Genomic DNA, 18796 nt, shown 5'->3' on the forward strand with positions numbered 1-18796 from the left:
ATGTGTAGCCATGCTGTCTGTGTCCTGTTGGTTAGCTTTCCCTTTATTTCCTGTCATGGAGACAGAAAGTGAGAAGCATTCTCCTCAAAGCAGATGTCCATATGAGAATATTTCCCTACATCTCTTGTTCTGGTGACAATTTTTGGAACAAAAAATTTGGGTTTCCAGTAATAGTGCACCGGAACAGAAATTTTGGAAACGAAAATTCAGGATGCACTTGGCCGAAACCAAAACCGAAAATTGACGGTCTTTAAAAAATATATATATTTTACAAATAATTGTATTATATTCAACTTTTTCATTAATATTATGAATTTAAATGAATATAAATGTATTGTCAGCTATTATCAGCACCTTTTGAAGTGGTGTTAAAAATCCTTTTTGGTGCATATTTGGTCAGTTAAATAAACTGCACCAAAAATGCACCTCCCCATTGAAAACGCAGCAAGAATTCATCAAAAGTGCACCCGGCCCAAAATTCAGTGCATCACTAGTTCCCAGTCCCCTGTTTTGATAATAATGGTCACCAGTACAAATAAAAAGGTTGAATCACCTCCATGTTCCAATTCTGAGATTAAAATCCTTTCCTGCTCTAGCTAAAACTGAAAAATACCTGTGCTTTACTTTCTTCTTTCCTCTCCCATATTCATTTTTTTTTCTTTTCTTTCCAATTCTTTTCTTATCCATTCTTTTCTTTTCCCTTCTTTTCTTTTCTCTTTTTTCCTTTCTTTTCGTTTTTCTTTTTTGTCTTTTTTTTGTTTTTGACTTTTCTTTTTTTCTCTTTCCTCTTTCTCTCTCTCCTCCCTTTCCTTCACTCTCTCTCCTCTCTTCCTTTTTTTTCCCCTTTCTTTCTAGTTTTTCCTCTTTTTTTCCCCCTTCTCTCTATTTTTTCATTGTCGCTTTCGCGTTTCTCTTTTGAACCACAAACATTTTACCTTGTGTTGTTTTCCTGTCCATCTTTTACCATTTACTGGTTGCTAGATAGGCCTATATTAAGCTGCAGCCTAGAGAACTCCCTTTTGATGTAGGGTGGCTTAGTTTCCACATCTCAAGGGTTCTGTCTTCTTCTGTCACTTCTGAAGAATAAAAGACAGTATTTATGTATTGGGGTCAACAACTTGTCAGGTCACACGCTGGTCCTAATGTTCCTTTAGTTTTTTTATCAGGTAAACCACATAAAATGTATCCCACCCATGCACTGACCATACTGTTCTTCTATGCCACCAATGGATACAACCCTTAGCAGAGACTCACCTTTAGCTCCACCAGCTGCCATCTTCTTGGTCAATGAGAATGCTCATAGGCACATTGGACAGCAAAATGTTAATATGCCAACCATTCTGGAAAGGTAAGAAAATAAAGGCCTCAGTAACAGAACTAAACTGACACAAAATAGGCTTTTAAGGACATAGCCAATATCTTGTGATGTTTAAAATGGACAGTGTTGGGGTAGTTACTCAAAAAATGTAACTAGTTACTAGTTACTTCTGTAAATTGTAACGAGATCACTTTACTAGTTACTGCATTTGAAAAGTAACTTCACTACTTATTACTTTACTCTCAACTTTCTTAATTGACCGTGTAGAAGAAGATACATGACACTCTTTCTGCATAGAGTTTATTGTATAAACACAGGCTTTGGGAAACATGAGAACAAAACCTGAAAAAACAGAATAAAACATAAAGTGCAACAAAAAGTCATAAACTTCATCCCTCTCTATTCTTCGAAATAACGATTGTATCGCATGGCTTGGGTAACGCAGGAAAGCGCGTTCCTATAGCCTAGTAAAGTAGTGTAGTTACTTCCTATAGCCTAGTAAAGTAGTGTAGTTACCAATATTAGTATTGTAACTAGTTACTTTACTTAGTTACCAAAAAAAGTAATGTAGTTACTGTAATCAGTTACTTTGTAACTCGTTACCCCCAACACTGAAAATGGAGTAGAGGAAAACGCATTTACAGCTTCAATGTACCAACCAAACGACGAAAGCGTTGTTTTTTTTTTTTTGTACATAAAAGATGGCAGGCGATTTGCCCACATCAGAGCCTACTACTGACTCTTCTACAAGAAACACCACAGGAATGGGACTGACCCTTTATTAGTCAGCATTTTTTTATTAAAAGCAGAGTGGATGCCTCTTTTGGGGGATATTGGTACTGTCCTGGCATTTTAGGGCCTCAAGAAATAAGACGGGCAGTCAGTACATCAGGATTGATCAATTTTCAGATATATACCACAGTTTGTGGACTCTATAGCTTTCCTACAGACTAAATAAAATACACTGATTTGGGTTATTTTCACCAAAGGAATGTAGCAAAATACATTTTGGGTACATTTCTGAACATTTATTTATTTGTAAAATTTTATAGCAGAGACGAAGAAAACATTTTTATTTTCAAAATTTTTAGTCTTTTTTCCTTTATTTAGCTAAAAAAAAAACGCAATGCGTCTTACTAAATACCTTGGGCTGTCTACTTTCCAAAAATGAGTCATTTGGGGGGTATTGGTACTGTCCTGGCATTTTAGGGCCTCAAGAAATGAGATGGTCAGTCAGTACATCAGGATTGATCAATTTTCAGATATTTACCACAATTTGTGCATTTTTTTCCCCTTTATTTAGCAAAAAGTAAGAAACCCAGTTGTGATTAAACACTACCAAAAGAAAGCTCTATTTGTGTGAACAAAATTATAGAAATTTATTTTTGGGGTACAGTGTTGCCTGACCGCGCAATTGTCATTCAAAGTGCAACAGTGCTGAAAGCTGAAAATTGGCCTGGGAAGTAAGGGGATAAAAGTGCCCGGTATTGAAGTGGTTAAACTCCGTACTATGGGAATATAAATTGCTACATTGAATATTATTTTAGTACTTTACTGTCCATAGTATTTTTTTTATTTTTTGATCAGCAGAATGGCCACTTTAAAATACCGCCTGTACCGTCTTCCCTCTTTCTCTTTTTTTCCTAGTTTTCATCTGGTCTATCAAAAAACATGTAATGTAGAATAATTGACTTGATAAATGGCAGGATTGTGATTATTACCTGGTTCACAGGCTGGCAGTGTGCACATGAATAAAATCGTTTGACCTTTTGTGTGACTAGTAATTGAAATGATAGCAGTAGGGCTGTTCTCTTATGTCTCAATATCTGTAATTAGAGACACGTGTGTTTAGAGGGAAGATGAATACAAAACAGGCCATTTTCTGATGCTTACAAATATCAAGGGTATGTTTGATGTAATGCCTAAAGTGAATTTATAATCAAAATTAACCCACATTTATTTTAAGAGTCAGCCTGCATAATAAACTTAATTAAATACCTGAAAACCTTACATGTTCTGTGATGTGATTTCTGCACCGCACCGGCGCACAGTCATGTGACATATGCTGAATATTGTTGCAGTGCTTGCCAGGTTATGGCTCTGCCCAATCAGGCTTTTGAGAACCTCCAAATAGGATGGCAAGTCATGTGACTATATGACTCCCATTAATACATTTATTATGTTTGGGAATGGAAAATATATATTTCACCCTTTTTTTTTAATAATATTTACTACTTGTAGCCAAAAAATAGAAGATGATTTTTGGAGGCTGATTGATACCTATTCTTTGAAATTAAGATGAAAAGCAGGGAGATCAGTTTATGCAGTCTGATGAAATAGTATTTGAGACTTGGATGATGGTGTGAGACTTTCAGGCTGGGTTCAAACTTATGCGAATTGGATGCAGGATTCCCGGCATCCAATTCGCATGACAGGAGACTGTGACCGGCTCTCAATGGAGCCAGTTCACACATCTCCGTGGCGGCTGCAAAGCAGATTGCACAGGGGCCCTGTGTGTCTTTGGCTCTGTTTTAGGTACGAATTCAAGCAAAAATTTGGGCCAGAAATGGAGAACAGGGACACACCGGACCCCTGTTGTGAGCCGCATCTGTTTTAGGTGTGAACCCAGCCCTAATGTTGAGTCTAAAGCCTCGTACACTTGCAACGATTATCGGCCGACCGATCGGCAGTCTTTTGTCCAGTGTTGTTGTGTTGCTTGAAATGTGCTCTAGACTGCACACGAATTTTCTCGGCCAACAACAACCAACTTCAGAAGTGATGTCATGTGCTGGTTTACTTTCCGTGTGTTTTTTCTTCTCTGAGCATGCCCAGTCTTGCTCATCTGATTTTTGTCTGCCGAAATCTGTACTGACTGACGGAAAATCGGCCGTTCTGTTGACGGCCAACAAAAATTTTATAGCCTGCACACCAGATTTGTTCGGCTGAAAAGTCGGAGTCGGTTGTCGAAAGCATCATACTAACAAGCCGAAAATTGGCAGATCGGACGTTGGCCCAAAATTCACGGCCAACTATCGATGCGTGTGTACGAGGCTTAAGGTCCCATACATGAAATTAAGGGGGAAACATCATACATACATTTTTTGGAGCTCAGACTACTCTCATAACAGTAGCTTTTAGAACTGCAAAGTTACGGCCTCCTATGGGATCTGATTGGAGACATAAGACTCAACCCCATTGTTATTCAGACAAAAACCGACCTTCACTCCTGGTCTCTGTGGTCAAACCATCGAGCCTCTCTGACTTCTTCTCATTGCCTATATCCAGGGAGAAATATCGCTCTCTTCCAATGTGGCTGCACATATTCAGCCTTTTCACAACACGCCTAATTCCTGGTCTTCCATTACCTCAAAGAGCCCTCAACTTTCCACTGCACATATTCCCTTACTAGCTTCAATGGAAACAATGAAAACCCACTCACCTGCATGTGTAAACTTTTACTTAGTGTGTTACTAAACCCACAACAGTAAAATCAGTCTGTATATGCCGTAAAGCATGCTTGTTATACTCACTGTGGAACCTAAGGGGTTAATCCTCTGAATTGTGTTAAAACGCTGTTTGATCCTGTCCTTCTTCCACATTCCCCATACCATCTTCTGATAGCACGGAGTCTTGGGGGCACTCTGTACATGCTTAGTTTAGTGCATTGTTAGAGAGGTTTTTTTTTTTTTTTGAAGAGTGCATGTGATCGGCACAGCCAATCAGCACTCCCCAGACAGAGAGTCGAAGGTCATGCAGCCTTATAGGAAAATCAGAGGAGAATGTAAACTCCTCCTACAAGCTTTAACAATTGCTTGGCCAGACACTGATAGAAATCACAAGACTGCTATATACTGCTGATGAGAAAAGGTATTTAGCAGTTTATATTTACTAAAATAATTGTGTTTCCATATTCCATGTACTGTGGGAGACCAGATATAGTAAATGCAGGGTCCTTGGTCCAGTAACACTTTACGACGTGCTGTATATGTAAACTGCATCTTCTCCTGGGATCAGGCACTCAGTCCAGAGATAATATGAATCTCTCACTGTGGAAGTCCATGGTGTATTTTGTTCTCTGCCCTATGTTCCACCCCCTCCAGATTGGTGCATCTTGATCCTGGGCTCACATTGAAGACCTAAGTCCTCTTACCATCAGCAAAGTGATTTTGCTTCTTTGTTTGCCTGCATTGAATGATCTTCATGGCTCAGCAATAGGTATACTTTCTTGTAATTTTATAATTTTTTCAACCAATCATGAAATGGAGGTTCTGGTACTATGCTATAGTAGGGAAGTAGGGTCAATTCTCTAAAATACCATGTTACACCTCTTCACACATAGGTCTCTCTCCTTTATGCCTGTCATCCTTCTAATAGAGATAAGACAGTCTGACATTTGTACATCAGGTGTATTTAAAAGTGAAGTATGGTTTTTTTTTCAGAATCATACTTACCTAGGTGGATGCAGAATGAACTGCACTTCTGTGATCCACAGAAGTACAGCCAAATGAGAAAATGGATTGTCATGTATGCAATCTGTAGAAAATGTTTATTTGTAAAAGTAAAGATTTTTTTTTACATTTATATAGATATTTTTAATCTTTAACCTAACCCTGAGCAAAAAGCATATTATTTTTACTTACATTTTGTCATGCTGTCAGTTCGAACTTGTGTGCTCACTTTAAGAGGAATATATGGCTATACTGTATAATTATAGTCTGCAATCGTGTCTGCATTTAATTCTTTCTTCAAAAATCCATAGTCCTCATTAAAAGTTCAGAAATGCAGTAATTCTCTCTGTAAGTTTTGAAATGCTAAGTGTACAGAAATGTGATATTTTGGTTTTGGAGGATGCCGGTCCTTTGAATCACCTTCTGGCTTGTTATATTGGTTAGAATTTAGCACTGAGCTCCCCATCGAAGTTTCCAGTTTTGGCCAATTCTTAAAGCGTTATACAGCCAAGGATATAACTCCTGGGTGGAGCTGGGAACTCAAGTGCAGAGATCTTGCTCATGGAAATTCCCAACAGAGAGGCGTTATTCAGCCATTTTATATCTGTCTGAAGCTCAGATGTCAGTCTTGAATGAACTTATTTAAAGTGATTGTAAAGTCACTTGGTTTTTTTTTTATCTTAATGCATTCTATGCATTAAGTCAAAAAGCTTTCTGAGTGCAGCAGCCCCCCTCAGCCCCTCTTCTACTTACCTGAGTCCCATGTCTATCCAGCGATGTTTTAGGAGAGACTCTGAGAGACCCGAGACTCTCCTCCTCATTGGCTGAGACAGCCATGGCGCGCCATTGGCTTCCGCTTCTGTCAATCAAATTCAGTGAGCCATTGAAGAGAGATGGGACGGGGCCTAGTCAGTACTCTGTGGGTGAATGGACACAGGGTTGCTGCAGCTCGGCTCAGTTGCCCCCACAGCAAGCTTTTTGCTGTGTTGGCACTCGTCAGGAGGAAAGGGCCAGGAGCGCCGAAGAGGAGGATCTGGCCTGCTCTGTGCAAAACCAACATGTTTATTATTTTTAACCAAAAAAAGAAAAAAAAACAACAAGACATATCACTTTAAAGCGGAGTTCCGGCCTCGGGGGTCAATTTTAGCTAAAAAATACCCCCGGGAAAGTCAGGGCTAGTACATTCTATAATCGATAATCTCTGAACTGTCCCAGGTCGCACTTACCTGTAAGAAGAAATACTTACCTTGAAAAGTTCTCCTCCAGCGCTGCCATCTCAGGTGTGGGCAGCTGAAGCGGCAGCGTCCCTCTTCGTGTCCTCTTCCGTGACGTCTGAGTCCCACAATGCACTGCATCGGCCCCGCTCGTCACTTCTGGTGCATGCCCAGAAGCTGTTTAGCAGGGAATGCCGTGCTTGCATCGGAAGTGATGAGCGGGGCCGGTGCAGGCGCATTGACTCCTGGGAGTGATGACGTTCAGCTCCCAGGAGTCATCGCAAACCGGAAGTGACGGCGCGGGCTGCGACCGCAGAGGGAGGAAGTGCAAGATAGGTGAGTATATTTTCTTCTTCCAAAAAAAAAAAAAAATCCCCAGTATCCATTTCTTTTTCAGGTATCACTCAGCAAACGGATGGCCCAAAATCAATTTTTTTGATATTGAAGCCGGAACTCCGCTTTAATTTCTTTTATGTAAAACACCTCCCATTCCTCTTTTAAGAAAAGCTATATAAAATGTATGGCATGGGATGTTTCATGGTTGTAAACCGAGATTGAAAAGTGCTTAATAGGAAGGAAAAAATGGGGCAGACCTTAATGGAACACTTGGTCTTTATTTCTGCTGTCGATCTTCTATGTTTCTAAGAACCAAATCAGATCTGTCTAAATTGGGTCATATACTGTACATTACCATGTGAGTACACATACATCTATAGTATTGCTAACACTTCCTGTTGGCCAGCAATTGTAAATGTGGCCTTCCTAGCAAACAAGCAACCCATGATGTCGAGCTACATAGTGACCATGGAAGGTCTTCTTCTTTTTTTGGGACAGAAAGTGGAAAAAAAATCTCCCCAGTAAGCCACAGATGGCAAAACAATAATTTGGCATTGTTTTTACCCATTCTCTATTTTGTCCAAAACTTAAAAAAAAAAACTGTCAGGATAGAAATGTAGACGTTGTTACTATAACTACTTTTTAAAGTGTCAAGGTCAAAGCTTGACCTCTTCATTTTTGCTTTACTACTCAGTGAATTAATGACCCAAGTAGACAAGTTGTGAGGTCTGAAATCTCACTGGCTGCATACTCCATTCAGTGACTCACTAGGTAGTGAAAAATACATGGGGATAACAAGCCTGGAATTTGTACTTTTTAAAATAAGTCAACAATGGCAGTACCCATATTCTTATCTTAACAGGTTACATTTTTATGGTTAGAGCTGAAGACTAAAGCCTGTACACACAATCAGATTATCGAACGATCTGTGGTCCGTTTTTTGTGGCATGCTGGTCTGATGTGGAAAGTGAAGAGGTTTTTTTCATACGAATTTTCCCGTAGGACGGAATTCTACTTCAGAAGTGATGTCATGTGTTGGATTGCTTTGTATGTGTTCTTTCTCTCTGAGCATGCCTTGTCTTGCTCTTAAGATTTTTTTCCGTCAAAATCTGTACTAATGAGACGAAAATCGGACGTTGTATTACGGACAACAAAAATTTTATAGCCCGCACATCAGGATTTTGTCAGCCGAAAAGTCGGCTGTTGAAAGCACCATACTAACAATCCGAAAATCGGCAGATCGGTCGTCGGACGAAATTTCCCTTCCAAATTTCTTATCGTGTGTACAGGGCTTTAGATAACTGGATGCTAATTTCATTTCTCACTAGAGAATTTTATATATTGGAAGTTTTTTGTTATTCTTCTGTTTTTGTAGATTCCTTAGCATTCAAACTGTGAAATAAAGTATCTATAATATAAGACTCTATAACGTACTGGTGGGATAACAGACCTCTGACCAAACTGGGTGAATGTGACTGTTTGGGCCAGTTCACACCATATGCAGTCCAGTGTGTTTTTTTCTGCATTGAAAACACATGGATAGTAGGTTATATGGTTTCCAGTGGCATAGTTCACACCAGTGTGGTCAGTTCCAGTGCGTTCCATTTACAGAAAAAAAACATAGAACATTCTGCATTTTTCCTGCACTGGACTGTACTGGAATGCAGTGAAACACATTAAAATGCACCAGAATCCACTGGGATGCATCAAAAATGCATCCAAAATGCACCAGACCCCAGCACAGTGTAAAAATACAGGAAAAAAAAAAAGAAAAAAAGCTTCTGGAATGCATCCGGAAACGCATTAAAAACACTTTAAAAATATGCATTCAGAAATGCATGCGGAATGGATCTGGAGTGCGTTTTTGTGGTGTGAACCAGCCCTTAAAGGTAAACTTGATGGTTAGCTCTATAGCACCTCTATAATGCTGTATATCATACCTCTTATTGATAAAAATATGGGAAAAAAAAGTAACTGTCTTCCCTTATTTACACTATTAATGTATAGATAGTATAGCATATTTAGCTGTGTGTCTTTGGTAAGCTGATACAAAAATGGTTAAAGCGGATTTATATGGTAATATGTATATGCCATTATATTGGCATTTTATTATGCTGTTTAACTCATTATATTCTCTTTATGATTAAAGTTGTGGAAGATGTATCTCTGTCCATATTCCTGACGAAGCAAATTTGGCTCTAGCAGCCCGCGAAACGCGTCGAATATTGGACGCCTCTCTGAGATCACCTTTACATGCTATGTATCATATATGTGCATATACAATGCTGTCTGTGTCCATGTTGGATTTTTTATGATTCTTTGTAATAAATTATTGGATTTTATCCTTTTTGCTTGCCTCCATTACTATTGAATCCACTCCTACAAAGTCCCATAATTTTACAAGACACTGATTGGATATTGGGACCAGTCATTTTTGTCTTTCTAATGATTCTTATAAGACTTTAGGGATGTGGAGTGGATTTATTGGACAGACTCGATCACATATATTTTTAGCTGTATGTCTTGTAATGTGCTCCTCTTGGTAGGTGGCAATTGTGGATATCACTTTTGAGGACCATCTGGATAACAAGAGTTTGTAACTTTCTTTTTCTTTTTTTTCTCATTTGGCCTGCAGGCTCTTGCAGTGTTAATGAACACATCTCTGGGGCTCGTAGTTGGTGGACGCATGATGCTTGTTCGCCCCTGCTGTTCCCACATTCTGTGAATTGCTCATGTCTATAAGAAGGAAGGATGGCTCATGGTATTCCCTCACAAGGCAAAGTGACAGTGACGGTGGACGAATACAGTTCCAACCCCACCCAGGCATTTACGCATTACAACATTAACCAAAGCAGATTCCAGCCCCCTCATGTTCACATGTAAGTAAGCCTGTTTATTTGTATGTGATGATTCATATACTGTATATTCTGTATGTCTTTATTGAACACAGCAAAGAGTGTCATACAATGTGTAAGTCATAGCAACCAAGTCGGAAATCATTTTTGTTCTGTTTTCTTAAAACTGACAAAATATGAAATCTGATTGGTTTCTGTTGGTTAGATTTTTTGGTTTTATGTTGCAAAAAAATGTCCTTTTGTTTTGAAACATCATGGTTTTCACTATGAAGAGACTGTTCTTAAGAGAAGTAGATTGTTTTTGGATTGTTCTTGTGTCCCCCAGTAAATAAGGATTTAGAGGATTTTGGTAGCATCATGTTTTTAGGTTTTTGTTGTCCCCTGTACTTTCCTTTTAGGGGACATTGCTGGCAGGTCAACCTGTAGAAGAGTTAGTTGACTTTCAACACCTTAAAGAGTTTGTAAACCTAGAGAAAAAAAAAAATCTGTAAGACAAAGGCATAATGAGCTAGTATGAAATACTTACCTTAGAACGAAGCCCTCCAGCGGCGCCCGCACACCGCTGAGACAGCTAACATCTTTCCCGGTGCTTCCTCTGGTTTTTCGGGCTCCCGCGGTGTGAGTGTCCAGAGCTGCATTGACGTCACGCCAGGTCGTTTGCGGCACGGGCTCTGAAGGTCCGGTACGGTAAGCCGGACTTTCAGACCGCATGCGCCGATGACTTTCTCAGCTGCATGCATTCTGAATATCTCCTAAACGGTACAAGTTTAGGAAATATTCACAGTACCTACAGGTAAGCTTTTTATAGGCTTACCTGTAGGTACAATTACAAAATTAGACTTTTCTTCTTCTTTAAGATGACGATATACCTTACAATTTGAATGTTAGTTTTACCAAAACTATATAATGTCAAGGCCCACTTAAACAAACTGAGCAGTTTCTTTGCAACCAGACAGGTTCTTGTTCTACATACTTGTTAGTAGATCTAAATGCTATTGTTTAATGCAGCCTCTCTCAACCAGTGTGCCGCGGCACACTGGTGTGCCACCAGAGGTCCTGAGGTGTGCCGCTGAATCATGGGGGAGAAGGGCTGTCAGATGAGCCTGATCTTCTGATTCCCTGCTGAACTGTACATTGGCACTGCGAGGAAGCTCCGTCAGCTTCAAAAGTAAAAGTAAAGGGAAGGGGAGTGTGCTGTGCTCTCTGCTTCCCTCTTCAGTACAGTACCCGGCTGAATGAGAAAAAGGTACTGTGCTAGAATGTTTTAAAAGGGCTTTATACATTGGTGTGTGTCTGTGTTAGTGTGTGTTTGTTTGTGTATGTGTGTGTGTCTGTACATGTGTCTGTATGTGTACATGTGTGACTGTGTATACATGTGTGTGTGCACATGTGTCTGTATTTGTGTACGAATGTGTGTGTGTATGTACATGTGTGTTTGTGTACACGTGTCTGTCTGTGTCTGTAGTTGTGCATATATGCATGTGTTATTGTGTGTGTGCATGTGTCGGTTTGTGTCTGTATGTGTGTGTGTGTGTATGTGTGTGTATGTGTGTTACTTTAAATTCTGACCCCCCCCCCCCCCCCATCCCTGTATTATCAGAAATGCTTTTTTACGGCTTGTTTTTGATAGCAGCAAGGACTGCTGCCCTTCTGAAAAGCAATCCATGCTCACATTGCTTTTCAGAGGCATTTGGCAGGTGGTAAAGAGGCAATATGTTGCCTCCTCACCACCTGTTTTAAGCCTGTAAATGCAGATTCACCATACGCAACCGTGCAATGCACACAGTTGCGGGGCTGTTGCCGTGCAGCCCCATTCACCCTGGGTATACCTCTAGCTGCAGCCACAGCATGTGCACACCCCAGCTGCTGCCTCTGCAGCTAAAGGGGGAGAAGTTGGGGGTGGTAAAAACAGCGCAACCATGTGGTTTTACCACCCCTCCAACCTGATATGTGAACAAGCCCTTGGTTCATATCTGCATGGCTGCGTGCTGCTTGTAGGGCAGCCCATTCATTTAAATGGGCTTCCTAACCCACAGAAATAATGGGAAAGAAGTCCCTGACCCTTTTTTTTAAATTACACCACACCAAAACCACCCCATGTTTTCCAATGTGTGGGGTACCATTAAGAATTATTGGCGCCCCCTAAAGAGCAGAGCATTTGTCTGTGTGTCAGGAAGCAGCACGATTTTACACATTTTCCGCGACACACAATAACATGAACTGAAACTGGGACAGGGGTGCCTCAAGACTGAAAATACTTTCCAAGGGCGCCCTGACTGGAAAAAGGCATAAAAACACTGGTTTAATGAGATTGTAATGTGTATGGTCAGCTTTAAAACATCATTTTGACACTAATCACTTAACTTGGCAATGTACAATTTCAGCAAGTTCCTAATAAACCAGCGGAAGTTGCCTCAATGGGTGTCCATTTTGGTTGCCTCCTGCTTAATATTCCTTAATTGAAGGAGTTGGGTGGAAATGTATCACCCGGACAGCACTAGCATTCAATCAGATGCAGGCATTGTTTGGATATTATGAAAGTTGACAGGGCTGGCTGTTAGAATACAATAAATGCAGCAGGAGATTTGTCCATCTCCGCTGTATATAACATACACTATATAACCAAAGGTTTTGGGACGCCTGCCTTTACACACAGAGGAACTTTAATGGCATCCCAGTCTTAGTCTGTCGGGTTCAATATTGAGTTGGCCCACCCTTTGCAGCTACAACAGCTACAACTGTTATTAGGAGGCTGTTCACAAGGTTGAGGAGTGTGTCTATGGGAATGTTTGACCATTCTCCAGAAGTGCAATTGTGAGGTCAGGCACTGATGTGGCTGAGAAGGCCTGGCTCACAGACTCCGCTCTAATTCATCCCAAAGGTCCTTATATCGGGTTGAGGTCATGACTCAGTGCAGGCCAGTCAAGTTCCTCCACCTTAAACTCTCTCATCCATGTCTTTATGAACCTTGCTTTGTGCACTGGTCCAAATCATTTGGTGGAGGGGGGATTATGGGTTGGGGTTTTTTTTTCAGGGGTTGGGCTTGGCCCCTTAGCTCCAGTGAAGGAAACTCTTAAGACAATTTGGACAATTTCATGCTCCCAACTTTGAGGGAACAGTTTGGGGATGGCCCCTTCCTTTTCCAACATAACTGCACACCGGTGCACAAAGCAAGGGTCTCTAGGGTGCACTTTGGCTGGTTGAATTGGAAATCAAGATATATCTGTAAAAGAACAGTGTAAATAGTTAACTTTTCTGCTGCTCATGCCACCATACACCTCTCCAACCCTGAGGAATCTTCTGCCGAAGTCAACAGGGAAACTGACACTTCTGCGAATCCCGATCTCTTGTGTCCCCCAGCTCTCATGGTTTTCTCTCTCTAAATTCTGCATCATTATTGGAGCAACATGGATATCAGCAGAAAGAACCAGTGAGTGTTATGGGGGACCCAGGAGATCAGCGCTCCGGAAAGTGTTAGTTTCAGTGCAGATTTGAGCACATTTCTCACCATCGGAACAGCATTTGGAGGCATGGGCAGCAGGAACTGTTCTTTTGCCCAGAGTTCAAAGGTTTGCTATGACAGGGTCACTTTAATTCTTAAGTATTTAGAGCATCTTTTTTTGTATCCCTGTCTTCACTTCCTTCCTTTGTGCTGTATACTGTAATTACAGTAGTAAGTCGTTATGTCTCAGACTCTCTTTTGTACTTTCTATTACTCCAGTTTTGTTTATTTTCTGCCTCATGCTGCGTTTCTTTTTGAAGCTAGCTGCAGCAGGTTAATTCCAGTCATTATCCAGCATTTGTAGCACTATGTCCCTGGTGACAGTTCTTTCTAAATACCTTTGGAAAAAAAAAAAAAATATCACAAAACCATTTAGCAAGTGCTAAATAGCAAAAGCTAATAGTCGGATGTGATAGTTGAAGATATTGATCATTATTTTTCAACCTTTTTTTTTTTTTGCTCCTAACTGTAATAGTGTATTGCCTTGACTTCAAAGTCAACATCGTAGCTTGACTTTGACGCTACTTGCATACAAGTCAGTGCAAGTTGTTCCAAAGTTGCACCAAAAGTAGTGCAGGAACCTTTTTCTAAGTCAGAGCAACTCAAGAGTGAACCGGGCACCAGAGTGAACTGGGCCCTAAGTGCCGGTTCACACTTATGCGATGCGGGAAGGCTGCGAATTCGCAGCCTGTTTCCGCATCGCAATGGCACCCCTGGCAGTTCACACTGCCATATGTGATACGCTGGGGGTGTCAATGAAATCTTAACGACACCCCCAGTTTGATCGCATATCGCAGTGCGATCTGTACAGTTCGCACAGGATCGGATCGCACAAGTGTGAACCACTGTGCGATCCGATCCTGATGCGGCTACACGTAAAGGGTCCTGTTTGTCTTTGCTGGGGGTGCAGTGTGAATTTAGCCATACAAAGTGAATGGCTAAACTCGCACCGCACAGCTGATCGCATGTAATGAAGGAGCAGTGCGCTCCGACATTACATGCGATCGCCGCAGCCGCACATATGTGAACCGGCACTAAACTGAAGTTTAGGTAAGGCAATTTTTACATAGTTACATTGGGCTAGCTTTTACCAATGTAAGTACAGTATGTACTGTCTGTGCCATACCAGTGGAATCCCCATGGAAGCTGGAAATATCTGTAGAAGGCACCGCTACTACAGTCTTTGCCGCTAGCTTCCAACTCCTGTTCCTAGCAACTACCCTGCTGCTTGGTAAACACAAAAGGGTGCTTGCTTAGCATTGGTGTCGTTTAGAGAACACTGCATTTTCTCATTGAATGCCAAGTGTTCTCTAACCAGATAAGGTAGAAGTTATAAAAGTCACCGCTCCTCTTCTCTACCTTGTCCAGAGAGTGCTTTGCATTCATTGAGAAAATGCAAAGTGTTCCCTAAATGGCACCTGTGCCGAGGGGAGTGACTTCCTGTGTCCAGGATGCAGCAGGGACCCGGAAGAAAATGGAGATTACTGGAGTAGTATTGCTTACTACATTTATTTTCCTTTTCCACTGGGAATCAACAGGTAGGGCCACAATTCCCACAATGACAGATTTGTCCACCTTTGCTGTTTAGTGTAGATGGAAGAATCTGTCTTCCTGTGGGCTGAATATCAGAAATCAATGGGTGTATATGACAAAATTCAGTATCACCCCTTTCTTACTTAGACTGTATTCCAGAGTATAGGGGTTTGCAAGAGGCTGATAGCAAGTATAAATGTATTTATTTACTTATGTTGCGTCAAAAATAAATTTGATGATTTATTAATGGGTACATGACCGTATCAGTTTGTATTTTTTTATATCTGCCTAATGTTTACATTTATTTACAGTTAAGTAACATGTACAGTTAATTGTATCTATAGTCAAGTATCTATCTATAGTTAGTTGTAGTAGAAAAGGATTAGAATTAGATTTGCATCGATACCAAATTTTTATCGGCGAGTATGAGTATCTATACTTTTGGTCAAGTACTCAACGAAACCGAGTACCGATAACTTTGCTTTGTGATTTGAGTCCATACAAATGGCTGTCTCAATAATAAATTAAATACCTACTCACAAGAGGAGTGCACTTTCCAATCCAGTGCACTGAATACAAATGCCTATTTCAATAGCATGGGTATTGCCCTCCTAAGCTTTGACACCCATTGACCCATTATTTATTGACATATTTCAACAATGATTTGTGGGGATTATATAATTACATTATCATTATTTTTTATTGCACATTATTTAATTTCATATAGGATTTTAATTATATATCACCGGTATATATTGCACAATTTTAAGATAAATTCTAGTTTTTTTGGTTGCGCTGCACTATTATCTGTTAGTATTTCTTTGGATGTGGGAACACATTAGTGAAGAGCAGCAACTTTTATTATCACATATTTTTTTATTGGTCTTATCTCATATTCTAATTTTCTGAGATACTGAATTCTGGGTTTTCACTAGCTGTAAGCCATAATCATAAAACATTAAAGAAAGGAAATGCTTGAAATATATCACTTTGGGTGTAATAAATCTATATAATATGAGTTTCACTTTTTGAATTGAATTATTGAAATAAAGTAACTTTTTGATGCTACAGTATTCTCATTTTTTGAGATGCACCTTTTATTATGTACTATTAGCATGTGAGTTGTAATAAAAATTTTTTATAAACTTTGTTTGCTCATTGCTGCACTTCTTAGATGGCACTTCCCTGTCTTTCTATACTGGGATCACACAGGAGAGGTAGGGGAAACCGCATGTGATTCCGACAGGAATCACACCACATTCCTGTTCAAATCGCATGTAGTTCTTTGCAGTGTGATTTGAGCCCATTCATTTTGTATGGGCTAAAATCGCACCACATAAGTATCGGTTTCAGTGGAGCATTTGCACAAAAACGAGTACTCGTGCAAGTAATCTGTATCAGTGCAACTCTAATTAGAGCCCTTAAAAATATATTATCGTCTGTTTCCCTGGAGGGTAGATTTACTCTTTGCCGCCATTGACACCAAAACGGTCACTGTTAGGCAGCTCAAAATTTTACAGCTGTCAAAACAACAAGAAATGAGGAGAACTTTTCCATTGGGGTCACCTGTGTCTTTGACAACTGTCAAACAGGGAGATTTTTCTCACTTTGGAGAGACTTCCTCTTATTTCCTTTTACGTTTGCTGGACAGGAAGTGAAGGTAATTTCCCCAATGTGACACAGACTGCAAAAAATAAGCTGACAGTGGCTTTAACCCTTTAATACTTTTTTCCAAAACTAGGAAAAAAAAAAATGTTTGGCTATAAATAGACTTTAATGTTACTCAGACATAACTGCCAATTTTCTAAGGACTATTTTTCGTGGGTGGCTGGGGGGCTGTAAAAGCAGGTAGCTGAGATTTAGTTTTACTGCTCCCAGTGGCCCACCTGAATTATAAAATTACAGCCTGAAAGACTTGTACACATGTAACAACTGGCTGTGATGCTTTGCTATACAGCCGCAGTAATTTTAACTCAGGCTGCAGAGTAAAGTTCGTACACAGGGGCTGAATGTCAGGAGACATCGGCTGGTTAAAAAAGAAAATGGCCGACATTTGGCCCGTGTGTATGCCACCCTATCCAACTGTTTGGCCAGTTTCTGTCGAATGAGCATGCTGGAGAACCAGCAGCTGATGACTTCCGATCAGTGCTCTCAGCCAATGTCGGAGAGCGCTAATAAGAGTGTTCTGGTGGCAGAACAGAACAGCTCAGCAGGGAAATCGCTATACTAACTTTGCATAGTTAGTACAGCGGCTCACACCAGACTCATAGTGTGTACCAGCCTTTAGACTAGAGCCACAGATAGGTTCCGGGAGGCTACCACCGTGCTTTCTGCCTTGACTACAGTCTCAAGACACGCAATGATGTGCAGATCTTCCTTTATCCACATTGAGTATGGAAGAGAAACAATTGGTCTAAATAATCACATGGCTCAGCATTTGGTGTTCTGAGAACATCACACTGTCAGTAACAAGACAGTTTTATTCTAAAGAGTAGCCTGCTGTATAATTGATAGCTACGATTGGGTGAAAAACAGAAGCCCCGGGCAGATGAGATAAATAATTCCCTTTTTCCTCTTGAACATTAATAGTAACAGCTAGTACGGATATTCATCTAGGTATATTCTGCAACAAGTATTCATTTCTGAACCTTCCACCACTTTGTTTCACATAAACTAAAATCAGTTGTCAAGTCGTCAGTAAGAGGTCAAAAGCCCATGTGGGTATGTCAGAAAAGCACCTGCTGTTAAAGGTCTTTTGATCATTCTATTTGCACAGCGCCAGATTTCTGATAAGACGTGTTGGATGTGGTCAACCTCAGAGCCTATATCAGGAAGTACTATTGTATTTTAACAGATCATAAGAGAGGTTGATGTAGTGGTTTCTCAATGGATATGACTAAGGTTAAATGTATTCAGGGGGTTTTAAAAGTGAATCTGTACTGAAGTAAGATGAACTAATCTGACCACGTGCCTCTGGAGCCCTAGTAATTCAGGGCACTCTTCAAATATCGGTTTTATCCCTTGAAGTCCATTCTAGGCTTTGCCTTTTAGGTCATGCTTTTGGTCACTAATTGTGTTGGGCAGCCTTACTAACCCATTAGGGCTTCAGAGTTGCGATATGGCAAAGCCAAGCATGAAACACAAGGTATAAAATGTATATTTTCATACTAGAGCAACTGGGATAATGTGATACTCTTAAGAGAAGTCAAAGTATGTGTGGGTTTTTACGGGTTCATGGATATAGGGTAAGTCCTAGTTCAGTTTGTTTTTCTTGAAATACAACACTTTAAATAATGCAGATGATGCAAAGTCTTCTGTCTTTTTCAGATGTGGTTGATTCTTGTTTTTACTAAGTTTGATATTGTAAAATGGTTCTTAAAAATTAGTCATTCATTGGTCAACCTTATTGAGGGTTGACCAGAAACTACAGGGCCTGATTCATAGCACATTGGAAGCCTGTATTCATGTGGGTACTGATCAAAAGGACCAATGACGTTACCTAAAATGTATTCTCAAAAATGATGTTCCTAAATGAAATGCTCTTTGACCTAGAGCTGTGCCCCTAATAAACAATTCAGCCAAGCGCTCAC

The 18796-nt window shown here is 40.3% G+C and overlaps 1 protein-coding gene across 2 annotated transcripts in view; it reads left to right on the top strand.

Annotated features, from left to right (window-relative positions):
- Positions 1 to 18796, top strand: part of MPPED2 (metallophosphoesterase domain containing 2) — a 301933-nt gene that overhangs the window by 42620 nt on the left and 240517 nt on the right. For both annotated transcript variants that reach the window (XM_082270164.1, XM_082270163.1), the window contains exon 2: positions 9952 to 10195. In XM_082270164.1, coding sequence (XP_082126290.1) covers positions 10068 to 10195 — 128 coding nt within the window. In that variant the 5' untranslated portion in view covers positions 9952 to 10067. The remainder of the gene's footprint in view (positions 1 to 9951; positions 10196 to 18796) is intronic.

The sequence above is a fragment of the Pelophylax lessonae genome (genome assembly GCF_965119305.1).
Source record: "Pelophylax lessonae genome assembly, chromosome: 10".
Taxonomy (NCBI): domain Eukaryota; kingdom Metazoa; phylum Chordata; class Amphibia; order Anura; family Ranidae; genus Pelophylax; species Pelophylax lessonae.